We start from the raw sequence: 13556 nt of genomic DNA, 5'->3' as shown, positions 1-13556 counted from the left end.
GTACCCCACCAAATAGGAAGATAACTTTTGAAGAACCCAACACCCCCTCCAACACATTGGAGAGGATCTAAGGCTGTTATATAGAGACATCACCTTGCCAACAAAAGGTCCGTATAGTAAAAGCTATGGTTTTCCCAGTCGTGATGTATGGAAGTGAGAGCTGGACCATAAAGAAGGCTGATCGCCAAAGAATTGATGCTTTTGAATTATGGTGCTGGAGGAGACCTTTGAGAGTCCCATGGACTGCAAGAAGATAAAACCTCTCCATTCTTAAGGAAATCAGCCCTGAGTGCTCACTGGAAGGACAGATCCTGAAGCTGAGGCTCCAATACATGGCCACCTCATGAGAAGAGAAGACTCCCTGGAAAAGACCCTGATGTTGGGAAAGATAAGGACGAGATGTGTTCTTGAAGCTACCAGTATGAGTTTGACCAAACTGTGGGAGGCAGTGGAAGACAGAAGTGCCTGGCGTGCTCTGGTTCATGGGGTCACGAAGAGTCGGACACGACTAAATGACTAAACAACATCAACAACAAAGGCTGTTATAAGATAGTTTCCATGGAGTAAGATATGGTTTGTGAAAGGACTTTAGTGAAATTGATTTGAAAGAAGTTTTCTCCCAAAGTTAAGTTCATTGTCCATCATCAACCCAAAGAGAATCTCTGGGGTGGGTCTTCTGAGGGGTGTGTATTCTAGCACCATTTTGTCTGGGGGAAAAAAGCACTGCGTACAGCATGTTATAAAACCCACTGAGCAAACACTGACCTGGGCTGATTGGGTAGATCTCATTATCGGTCCCAAAAAACAGGTTCCGGGTCAGCTTGTGAGGATCTATTTTCTGAGGAGTGGATGAGGCAGGGCAGAGTGAGAACCTGCGCCGAAGAAAATTCTCTTCCTTCATGGCATGAGCAGTAGGGGTTTTCTGAAAGGAACAGACCAAAATAAGAACAGCGTCAAGTCACAGAATATTTAAACAGTACACTCAGATTAAAAAATTAAAAGGCCATTTTTTGCTATTTTGAATCTGCCTATTCTTAAACTGTGTACTGGTTATCCGCCCCCCGCCCCCCGCCACACACAAACACCAATTTTACATGTTATTGCTGGAAGCTTGCTAGCTCTGGCAAGTGGGGGGAAAACTTAAAATGTTATTTTTCTAAATTGTGCTGGTGTAATATTTAGTCTTCAATACAGTCGTACCTTGGTTTTCAAATTTAATCCATTCTGGGAGTCGGTTCAACTCTCGGAACAGTTCAAAAACCAATTGGAAGCTGTGCCAGGTGTTCAGCTTCCAAAAATCATTTGAAAACTGGAACAATCACTTCCGGGTTTTGATAGTTTGGGAACCAAAACGTTCAAGTTTAAAGGTGTTCGGCTTCCGAGATTCCATTGTAATGCATTCTGAAATTACTTTTGGTCAGGCTTTGCTAAATGAAAATATATTATCTGAACAATATCTGATATCCACCTCAGGGGGTAGTAAAGGATACCTGGTATCCACCCCTCTCCCCACCTTTCAGTTAAATAAAAATCTTGCTGAAATTTAAATGTTTTTGTTTGCAGCTCAGCCTCAGGGCTGACGGTCAGGGCTCTGCAGCCCAAGGCCCCCAAAATGAACACGCAGACAGCACCAGAGGGTAGCCCAGCATCAAGCAGGCCCAGTGTCATATCCTCGGCTCACATAGGAGTTTCAGAACATAGGAAGCTATAAAGCTAGCAATTCTGATCACACCTCTAAAACAGATGGGGATTTGCCATCATTCCAGGATCCCCAACACCTGCCATATTCAGTCTTCAAACCGATGCCACAATCAAGAGAGAGCTAGTTGCCCCAGAGAAATTCCACCCACACAAGTAACTCATTGCCTAACCAAAGTTATTATCCATAGAACACAGCAGATAATGACATAGCTAGCATGTTTATGCTTACAAAAAGGTAGTACCAGGGATGTTTCGGTCACATGTAAGACCTCGGTTAGTGTGGCTAACTAGAGAAACCACAACATAAGCCCAAGAGTAATATGGTAAGGACACAGCACACCTTATGAAAGGAATAATGTGTTTTTCATCAGAAGGCAGTCTTTCTCTCTCTCTTTTTTTTTTGAAAGGTGAATTTTATTGGGGTTGGGGGTTATTACAAACAAACATTACATAAAGCAACAAAGAAATTTGATGCAAACAAAGCAAAACCAACCCAAAGCAGGCCGAGAATTATAACCTCTGCAGGCCGACTTGTAACACTTGACTCTCCCACTCATATCATGCCAAGTGCCAGCTGGGGAATGTGGCATCGCTTTAGCCACAATGTTTGCAACCAGGCTCAAATTCTTAAAAGCCCCTTTTGGCAGCCGTTGTTCACAAACAGCTTATTGGTCCAACTAGCATGCGCCTGAATTAGCAGAGAGAGGCCTGGCAGAGCTATTCTTTCCTCTTCTGTACTGCCAAAAGCAATACCTATTGAAACAGAGCTATTACCACAGCGTTTAGCATCTCATAGTCGGCCGGGATAAGTGCACTTCACATATGCATGAGATAAGCAAACAAGCATGGAATCAGCTATGCAGCATTAGTCTCAATCGGGGCACTATTCTTTGAAAATAGCAAGCTGCCGGTCCTTACAATTTTGCGGAACGGCTTGAAAAATCTGCAGAGTGGTGGAATGGATGCAACTTCCAGTGGAAACGCCATGGGGCTTCCTAGTGGATGGGTGAACTGCCCATCTCACTGCTTCTATAGGGCATGAAGTCAAAGTCACAGCAAATAACTATTTGGGACAACACACAGGTCTTGCATGGTGCTCCTTGCCATTCAGGTGTTGGCTGCCTCCCACTTGCCACTTCCAAACCCTGGAACCAGCACTGGGGAAAGAAAAGCTACACCTCAGAATAATGGCTAATTATTCCAGGCTGCAGAGAAGTCGGAGGACAAGGTCTGCCTGTGCTCTTGTTTCCCAGTCTATTCGGCACCATTTCCAAGCTGCATTGATGGCACGTTCTACTCTTATAGATTAAAAAGTAACAAAAAGAGACGATGCTGAACATGAGGTTAGTTTACCAAAGAAGAGGGAAGGGGTGATGTTTCAGCATGGATCATGTGTGCCCCAAGAGTAAATTCACACACATGAGGAAGGAGTAAGTTACAGAGCTGAGTTGCCTGGCTGGGTTGTATTAGAGAGAACAAGAAGAATCAACCACTCTGATCTCAAAGGCACATGCTGCTGCGACAAGGTTAGTATGTGACAAATGAGGGGCACTGTTTGCAGAAAATTACCCATTTGAGGGGAGAGACTACTGATACACAGCTCTGTCTTCTAAGTGGTAATCTGTCTTCATTCTGATGGACAACTTCAGATGTCCAACAGCCACCTCTCTCATATGTTCCACGTTTGTGGAAATCACACGCTGAGGTACAAAGTGACTGTCTGCTCTTTAAAACCATCAGTACAGACCTGCCTTTCTCAAATCTTGGATCCCTAGCTGTTGTTGGACTACAACTCCCATCTTCCCTGACCACTGACCTGCTAGCTGTGGATGATGGGAGCTGTAGTCCAACAACATCTGGGGGCCTAAGTTTGAGAAAGGCTGGTACAGAGACTCCATGGATGTTCTTTCCCCAACTCTAACCCGACAACAGTCTCCTCCCCTACTGCTGGAGACCGGCAAGGAAGACCACAACTGTGAAAAATGCATGCGCCCCATCTCAAGCTTATTAAGATCACTTAAGAAGGCTTGCATCAGAATCCATCCATTTGTATGGCAAACTTAAACCAGGAGTTTTTTTCTGAGGTGACCCTATCATTATGCAATTCCTTCCCCAAAGAGGCCCATCTGATCTTCCCCATGTAAACCACAGGGAAAGCTTCTGCTTTTTTAAAAATACAGTGGTACCTCGGGTTACATACGCTTCAGGTTACATACGCTTCAGGTTACAGACTCCGCTAACCCAGAAATAGTGCTTCAGGTTAAGAGCTTTGCTGCAGGATAAGAACAGAAATCGGGCTCTGGCGGTGCGGCAGCAACAGGAAGCCCCATTAGCTAAAGTGGTGCTTCAGGTTAAGAACAGTTTCAGGTTAAGAACGGACCTCCGGAACGAATTAAGTACTTAACCCGAGGTACCACTGTAATGTTTTTAAATGTTCAGAAGTTGCTGATAGTTTATCATTCTTAGAAACTGCGATCCTCGTGAACTTGAAAAAACCAACAACAAAGTTTCAACATGCGGAAAGGCAGGACACATCTTAAATTATAAACATAGGGTTGGGGGGGGGTTTGAATTGCTCTGAGTTGGCAACACAAGGAACTGCTATATGTACTGTATGTAAGTGGGTTACATTATTTCTGATGGTTGAAGTATTTATCTTTTCCCCTGCTTTAAGTGCTTTATTGTATTTACTGCTGGTGTTAAATTGTGTTTAAAAGGGTTAAAGCTACTGCCTTTTAAACATTTGTTGTTAACTGTCTAGGGCTTGTCATAAAAGAACCAACAGGGTACAAATGGTATAAATGAACAAATAACACTCAACAGGAACAGGCTTGTGTGTTTGTTTTGGTCCAGGTGTGCTAATGCAATGAGACAAAAAAATATCAAAATGTATTTTCTCCAGGCAGTTAATGGTACCGAATAAGAGCAGTAAGGCAGATAGCTGACAGAATAAAATGTGTTGATTTATCTGGGGAAGGGCTGTCGCTCCATGGCAAAGCATCTGCTTCGTGTGCAGAAGGTCCCAATCCCTGACATCTCCCAACTGGAGAACCACTACCAGTCCGCATAGGCCATAATGAGTTAGATGGACCAATAGTCTGACTCAGTACAAGGTAGCTTCCTATGTTCGCATTCCCCAGGCAGCTTACAACAAAACAGAGAATGGGATGGGCTCAGATGTAAGAAAATGATGGGGAAGACAGCAAAGTTCTTTAAACAAGTGCAATGTTTTTGACAAGGGAAGATGCATTGCTAAGCTACACTTGAAGATTTGTTTCCTAAAATACAGATTCCACCTTCCAGACACAAAATACGAGAAACGCACCTTTAAATCACAACCAAAGAACAATGAAATAGAGAGTGTTTAGAAAAGTTTCAGCATCTAGAGGGGGGGGGGACCTTTAATAAATCTTTCACGGTGGTGATCTGGCAAAATAAGCTTTCACAATGTTATAGTAACAGAATCACAAAAGACAGAACCATCACACAACTTCTTTGTTTTATCTGCTTGCAAATACAGACCCTTATAGCATCCAAGACAAGAAAAGGCAGATAAATCAAACCAGACTTGCTGAACTATTCCAAAAAGCTGGCATTAAATTCAAAATGCTCTAGACGTGGCAGATCTGCTGGAGCGATCACTGGATTTGCAAACTGATGCTGCTGAGCTAAACAGACATTGCATTTTAAAAGGAAAAGAGTACCCTACCATGATGTAAACCTACTTTGGCATGCCTCACAGGGCCTATCTATGCCATCTTCAGGTGTTAACAGTATAAGTCAGAGATGGGAGGGAGGGGCATGCGGGGATGAGCACCCCAATTCCATCCCACCACCACCATTCCAAAGGGAGACCTTGTGAAGCCAAGAGCCTTCTGTACTTGTGGAGCCCCCTCACTGTTGAACTTGGGGAATATCAGAATGGCAAGGGGGAGATGGAGACAAGGAATGACCCCACTGAGCAGGAAGAGTGTAATGTGTGGTGGCAGAGGGCTTAAAGACACCCACAGACACAAAGAGCAGATTTTGATCCCCAAAATTGAAGACTCCTATCTTAACCCACAATAATCTTTCAGACACCCACTTCCCTTCTTTAATTGTTTTTGAAAACTGTGCAAAAATGTTTTGTTATAATTTTATTTGGGCTGGATCCAGAGGTGGCCATGAAAGGAAAATGCTTGGATCCAGCTGATTCTCCAGTAAGTGGAAGTCTGGGGAAGGTGATCTCCAGCTTCCACACTGAAGCAAATTTTCAGAGGGGAAAGGGGACCTGGGAGCACCACAATCTATGAATGGACCTTTGCCCGTTAATCTGATGTTACAGCTTCTTATTAAGTTCACAGCGAGAATCACTGCTAGTCTGGGAGGCTGCTGCTTTTTAATTTTTTTAAAAAATAATGATGATAGAATTTACTAGGGTGGTTATCATGGAACCAAATATAATTAAAATTTAAAAAAAATGCAAAACAGATATGAGATAAATGCAATCAAAACTAGAATTAAAAGGTGCTGCCACAACTGTTCCTGCTATCTATCTATCTATCTATCTATCTATCTATCTATCTATCTAATCTATAATGCAAAATTGTTCTGGGAATTGCATTAGGTTCCTTGATGACATTACTGAAGACATAGTCAATGAGCAGAGTACAGAGCTCAACTCTATAAGGTAAAAGAACAATAGTCAACTGAACACAATGAAGTGGCTTTAATTGAAAACTATTTATGTGTGGCAGTACTCTAGAAGAGAACTGTAAGGATCAATAATACTGGAAAGAAATATGTACCAGGAGTGGGCAACTTGTGTTTTTGGACTCCAGCCCCCATCATCCCTAGCTGGTATGGCCAATACTTAGGGATGACAGAACCTAGAGTCCAAAAACATTTGAAGGGCCACAGGTTCCCCATCCCTGTTATAGAGCATTTACTACCAACACTATCAAAAGAATTGATCCTCCTCAAATGGAGGAACCTGGGTTTATCTCTTTCCAGTATTTTTCAAGAGCATTGTTTCCTTTTGAGCCAATACATTTCTTTTACCAGTGCTTTGCTTTGAAATTTCTGCAGTTTCACATTAGAAGATTAGATCACGTCTACCTTGAGAGAAAATATTGGGCGGATATTCATAGAAATTAACTTGGCTTTACATTTATTTCTTTCATTTCCTCTGACCTTTTAGCATTTAAACTGATTGATGCGCAGAAGGCAATTAGTATGACAAAGAACAGTCAATTTGCCATTGCACAGGGGAACTCTTGTCTTGATAAAGGTAATTTATTAGCCTTTCTCTTGATACGGAATGATATTGTACTTCAGTTTCTTCTTTGATTAGATCAGGGGGAACTAATGTGGCGTCCTCCACGTGCTGCAAGGCTGTGGACATTAACTCAAGAATGTTAATGTGCACATGGGGCACACAGAGTTGTTTTCCTCCTCAGGTGTGCTTCTGAGCACATTTGTCCACACCTGACCACTTTCAATGGAACTCTGTCTCACTGCATTCTGTCCACATAGTGGGCAGTTCTTGATACATTGTGCATTGTTGTCGCCTTCCCACAATTAGTACTTCCCCTGAGTTTTGGAAACCTGAGATTCCAAAATCTCATTGTGTACCGCCCCACAATGTGCACACCCACCACCTTGCAATGACAGTTTCTGATAATGCCCTGTCACAAAGCACTCCCATGCAAAGCCTGGCCTGCACCTGACTCCCCTGTAAACAACAATATTTTTTAAGGAAAGACTGTCACAATCTAGCAGTACAGTGGTACCCCTGGTTACGAACTTAATTTGTTCCGGAGGTCCGGTCTTAACCTGAAACTGTTCTTAACCTGAGGTACCACTTTAGCTAATGGGGCCTCCCACTGCTGCCGCACCACTGCCTCACGATTTCTGTTCTCATCCTGAGGTAAAGTTCTTAACCTGAGGTACTACTTCCGGGTTAGCGGAGTCTGTAACCCAAGGTGTTTGTAACCCAAGGTGTTTGTAACCCGAGGTACCACTGTATTGGGTTAGTGCTTCCATTAAAATCAGTAGCTACAGGCCATAAGATGCTTGCGTCACTTATGCATTGATGGCAGTCAAGGACATTGTTGGCTACAAGGTGACATAAATGATACATAGGTACTGAGTAAATAGGCCTGCAAGTACACAAGATTTCATAAACAATTATAATGTTCCATTATAACTCTGGGTAACTTTTTAAAAAAGTTAATCGCATTTTGACCTTGGCCATGTCATGAACGGGTGTGATCATTGCACTTGGCAATTACTATTAGTTTAAAGTGTCTAGAGCAGCTATGACACCCAATATTTATCAGCAATCTCTTGGCCTTCTCTTGGGATGGAATAATTTAGTGCCTTTCCAGTGCTGATTAACAATATTAATTAGTTCTGGGGTTGCTAGCAAGCTACATAAACTCCTGGCTTGTTGACCTGCCAAACAATTTTCTGGCAACTAATATGCAGAGTGATTATAAGTGGCCTCTCGAAGACGGTCCCCTGACAGACAGCAAACAACCTCCTTAACGATGAGAAGCGGGAATAAACAGTATCTGTCCTTCTAAAGGCAACCATTCCTAGAGCATTTAACCGAGAAGAAAAATGTGTCTCGGGCAAAGGGACAGTGCAAACAGACCCACACGCAAAGGGCTCACCCACACTTCAGTTTCTCCTGTGATTTCTTCCATTTGTCCCCCGATTTCTAGGCATGGGTCTAAAAGCGGGGGTTTTTTTGTCCCACTACTTATCCCAGGAGAACCCACTGTTTACTGCTGAACTGGATCAAACATAAATCTGCAGAAAAACCAATTGGCATTTGTTCCAATTCAGCAGTAAACAGCGGGTTTCCCAGGTGACAGCAGCAGAAAAACCTATCAGACCTCCTGTGCCTAGAAATCATGGGGCAAAGTGTAGAGGAGCCCTGAGAGACAGCCCTTGCCCAATGTCTGAAAAACCCTCAATCTTCATATTGCTCTGGTATCTATACAGCTGCACGTAGTGTTCAATAGTGACTGCATATTCCATTTTCATGAAGTTTCCTTAACTGTTAATTTCCACATAATATCTGAGCTTTCGTACCACTGGAACTATAGGGGAATATAGCACAAGTTTAGCACTCATTTCCATATTATTTGCAAGCGAGTCCCCCCCCCCCCTCCAGAAGCAAATAGCACAGAAATGAGCACTAAATGTGCCCTATATTCCACCCTAGTTCCAGTAGTGGCTTCCACATGGTATGAAAGCTCAAATATAACATGGAACTTAACAGTTAGGACAAAAACAAGGAAAGAATAATCTGCCATGTGAATGCAACCACTGTCATTGACTGGTGGGTTTTCGGCTTCAAGTCTTCATAATTCATAAATCCACACACTGGGCCTCAGTCCCTGAAAACAAGTTCTAGGACCACGCCTAACTTCAAATTAAGTGCTGTCTACTAAGCTTTAGAATGGTTGAGAAGAGACAGGAAGCTCACCAGTCTCATAAGGGTGAAAGTCATTGTAGAAACCAAGCTTCAATTGCTCTTAGCAACAACCCTGGACCTGAAATCTTATAAACGGGGCCACATTCCAGAGACCACACGGCAGGAAAACCAATGTGGTGTAGTGGAAAGTCCAGTGCTCAATTGAGCAATGAAGCTCACTGGGTGAACTTGGCACAGTGGGTGAACTTGGCACCTCACAGGGGTGCTGTGAAGTTAAAGTATTTCTTAGGCAGGAATGGTTTGTTCCTTGCCAGGAGTCCTGATGCAGCCCCCATCAATGTTTTTCTGGCCTCTACAAGACTCCACTGATTTTGGAGGAAGTCTTGTGCATCTGGCTCTAGTTGGTGCACCTTGCAGTTAAAAACAAAACAAAAACCTTGAGCAAATCCTGAAGTTTGGTCACACCTACCTAGTTTAGTACTGGGACGCGGGTGGTGCTGTGGGTAAAACCTCAGCGCCTAGGACTTGCCGATCGTCAGGTCGGCGGTTCGAATCCCCGCGGCGGGGTGCACTCCCGCTGCTCGGTCCCAGCGCCTGCCAACCTAGCAGTTCGAAAGCACCCCCAGGTGCAAGTAGATAAATAGGGACCGGTTACTAGCGGGAAGGTAAACGGCATTTCCGTGTGCTGCGCTGGCTCGCCAGATGCAGCTTTGTCACGCTGGCCACGTGACCCGGAAGTGTCTTCGGACGGCGCCAGCTCCCGGCCTAGAGTTGGACACGACTGGCCCGTACGGGCAGGGGTACCTTTACCTTTACCTTTACCTAGTTTAGTGTTATATCTGAATTCAGGCACCACGTTACTGCCACATCAAGCGTAGCCCACCAAATTTTTACCATCTACCTAAAGGAGATAAAACAGCATTGTATTAAAATCTTAATCCTTCTGCCCTTATTTGGGATATAGCTGAATGGCGTTTTGCAGATAACACTTGGTTTAATGCTAGGAGGCAATGTAAGCGTGTAACTCAGAGGTCAATTATGGCATGGAGGCCTGGACCTGCTGTTCAGTCGCATCCAAATTTAATTACATAAAACCAGAGGTAGATTTCGGCCAAAACAATAGCTAATTCTTGGGATAATCCGATTTAAAAATAAATAATTGAAGCATGGAAGAGAGTCCTTACAGTAAGAGGAGTTTAATTATATATTTGAAAACAATGATCTAATGAGCCTTTTTTTCAAAGCTTTTTGTGTGTGTGTGTGGGGGGGAATACCTCTTTAAAGGTTTGCCTTTTTTCAATTTAAGGAGTCTGGAGTCTGTCTATAGAAGCAATTTTTGTTATTCGATAAACGTTCTAGAAACATATGCCCCATTAATGTTGGTAATTAACTCTTGGGGTTTTCAGAATAAGGTCTCCGTGCCAGTATTTGGCCTACAATATGTGTAAGTTGTCCAATTCACTGAATTCAAACAGAACGGGGGTTTAGGAAAGACTAGACACACATTTCCACATTTTCCACATGAGAACAGCCAACTGAAGCACCTTGATCCTGCTCCTGGGGGGGACCTGCCATGCATTGCTGGCTGTTTCGTGGCAGTGAGGAAATTCCTTATGACTAGCACAAAACAAAACTTACAAAGTCCGGCCTTTCCATTCATACGGAACTTAGGACTAGACTCTAGGGAAGGAGTGGCTAACCTGTGGCCTTCCAGATGTCGATGGACTGCAACTCCTATCATTCAGCATGGCCAGTGGTCAGGCATGGTGGGAGTTGTAGTCCCACAACATTTGAGTAAACTGCCAAGCAGTATGTTCAATTATAGGGTGAACTAGCAAGAAGTATGTTCACTGGTTCATACAGTGAGGCAGGAGAGTGCAATGGCTTTGTTGGGGAAGCTCACTCTTCCTTCTGCCACAAGGTTTCCACCTTTCTCAGTAATGAACTGCTACATGACAGGCAGACAATGCACAGGTATATGACAACCCTGGTTGTCATACAGAAGTTCTGTCTTTAGCATCTGTAAGAACAAAGGTGGCCCAAAGTCCAGGTGGGATAACCTGTGGCCCTCCAGATGTTGCTGGACTCCAACTCCTATCAACCCCAGGAATCATGGTCAAAGGTCAGAAATGATGGAACTTGTAGTCCATCAACATCTGGAGTTGAAGTCCAGCAACAAATTCCTCATCTCTGCTGTAAACTAACAGTCAGATGTGGTTGTTGCTGGTTTTTTAAAAAAACAACAAATGATGCTTAGTTATATGTTCACATTTCCATCAGCTGCAATTAAAATATAAAGACCCCTATTAGAATATATATTTAAAATGGCTCCATTGTAATTTTATTCTGCTTTCATGTTCTTAAGTAACACATCCCTGGCTAAACATCACACTTTAAGCATCAATCCTTAAAAATGCCCAGAGATTCATTTCTTCCCTTCTGTGGGGAAAATGGAACTAAATGCTTCTTTGAATCCAGCCTCAAACTGGAATTTGGGGTTACAGTTAAGACAGTTTAAAATTATTTCCCTCTCCAAAATAGACAGCAGAAATGTTCACTTCCACTGCATGTGTCTGACTGCACGCTGCTCGCAAGACTGTAATCACTATATGGGATTTCTAATTAGTATCAGCTGAAATCAACAGTAAAAATAGAACTGTGCTGTCTGCACACAGCTGGAATTGAAAATGCAAATGGGAAAGTGTAAAAGCAGTGGAAGTAAGCAAAAAAAAAAAAAGAGGGGGTAAAGAATGATTCTTAAAATGTGGGTAATTGAAAGGAAAAAACGCTGGCTAAGGTCATGGAAATGGCGTCTTTTTCTAACTGGAGGAAGTGCAATGAAAGGGCTGCAAATTGAAAATGCACCACTTAGCCATGACCTTGCAATGCACCCAGCGTACTTGATCTTGGCCTCTTAGAAAAATGCAGTCAGGCAAGTCCAGAAACACTGATACCCATGTTAAATAAATGCACTAATTAAATTAAATAGAGGTGTCACTCATGGGTGGAACCCATTAGGCTCTGTAAACATTGTTTTTGCAAGCCTTTGAAAGCACATGTGTTAAAAGCTGGCCTCCTAATGCCAACTGGGTAGCTAATGAAAGCAATAAAGCACCACTTGCAGTGTTTTTGCCTCCATGATGTGTATTGCTAAGGTAGAATACGACTGCACTCTTTAGAGGAGAAGTGAACTACATGATCCCCAATCTCCTTTGGCACCCTTTGATGGGACCCAAGCTTTTATTAACAGCCAGAGGGCTTGGGTTTTCTTTTGAGCATGTTTACATCTCTCCTCATTGCCATCAACATGTTGAAAAGCAGGAAGGTAATATTTCAAAAACCACATGCACCAAGCCAAACAAAACCAAACAAATCCAAAACAGAAGTATTGGCAGAGGTGACACAGATTGCATCAGTGAACTGACCAAACAGAAGAGTGCTAGAATCATCGTTGAAAACTTAGAAACTGTTTCTCTGCCTCTCAGTAGTGCAATTAGCCAAAAGGTTTCAGGATCTGTTTGTAGCAACCAATATATAAAGCAGCCCAGCTTGTTCCTCCACTTGTTTTGCACAGAGTTTGTTTATTTTTCCATCACATCAGACTTCCATTGAAAGACTATTATGTAATCAGACCTAAATACTGAAACTCCTCTCTAGCCTGTGTCAGGAATGCTTTATGACTGCCTGTGCTAAGATGTGCTAAGAGATGGGGTGTCCTGGAATAGACTACATATTGTCTTTCAGAATTTCATTTCAAGATCCTGGTTTTGACCAGTGAATGCCTAAATGGTGTTGTCAAAATGACTAAAGATTTCCTCTTTCCATATGTCTTACTAAGGTCTCCAAATCTGGCTAAGAGTGAGCCCTGAGTAACACCATCCATACACCACTAGTTCGAGTTCTAAAAACACAGAGCCCTAGAAGAAGAGTTTGGATTTGATATCCCGCTTTATCACTACCCGTAGGAGTCTCAAAGCGGCTAACATTCTCCTTTCCCTTCCTCCCCCACAACAAACACTCTGTGAGGTGAGTGGGGCTGAGAGAGCAGCTGCATGTGGAGGAGCGGGGAAGCGAACCCGATTCACCAGATTACAAGTCTACCGCTCTTAACCACTACACCACACTGGCTCTCTTGGGTGGGTGGCCTGACAGTGACACCAGCTGTGCAACTCTCTCCCTCGGTGACTCAAGCAACATTTGAAAGTGCTTTCTATCTCAGGTGGATTTTTTGTTTTGTTTTGTTTTTGGAGAGCCAAAGCTAAGACAGGTAAAGATAGGTGGATAATTTCTGTATTGCTTTCATCTGCTGTAATGGACCTTAACCTGACAGTGTAGTGAGATTTTACATTTGTTTGTTGGACACATGAAGTTTCTTTGTACAATAGTCATTGCCTATCAGGATTGTTGCCTGTTCTGATTAGAGATGTGA

The 13556-nt window shown here is 43.1% G+C and overlaps 1 protein-coding gene across 4 annotated transcripts in view; it reads right to left on the bottom strand.

The window, feature by feature from the left end:
* OSBPL5 (oxysterol binding protein like 5) overlaps positions 1–13556 on the bottom strand; it is a 173931-nt gene that overhangs the window by 63003 nt on the left and 97372 nt on the right. For all 4 annotated transcript variants that reach the window (XM_028733327.2, XM_028733321.2, XM_028733331.2 and 1 more), the window contains exon 2: positions 766–922. In XM_028733327.2, coding sequence (XP_028589160.1) covers positions 766–922 — 157 coding nt within the window. The remainder of the gene's footprint in view (positions 1–765; positions 923–13556) is intronic.

Source organism: Podarcis muralis, chromosome 1 (genome assembly GCF_964188315.1).
Source record: "Podarcis muralis chromosome 1, rPodMur119.hap1.1, whole genome shotgun sequence".
NCBI lineage: Eukaryota > Metazoa > Chordata > Lepidosauria > Squamata > Lacertidae > Podarcis > Podarcis muralis.
The sequence above is the reverse complement of the archived record's forward strand: the minus strand, read 5'-3'. Positions and strand labels throughout refer to the sequence as shown.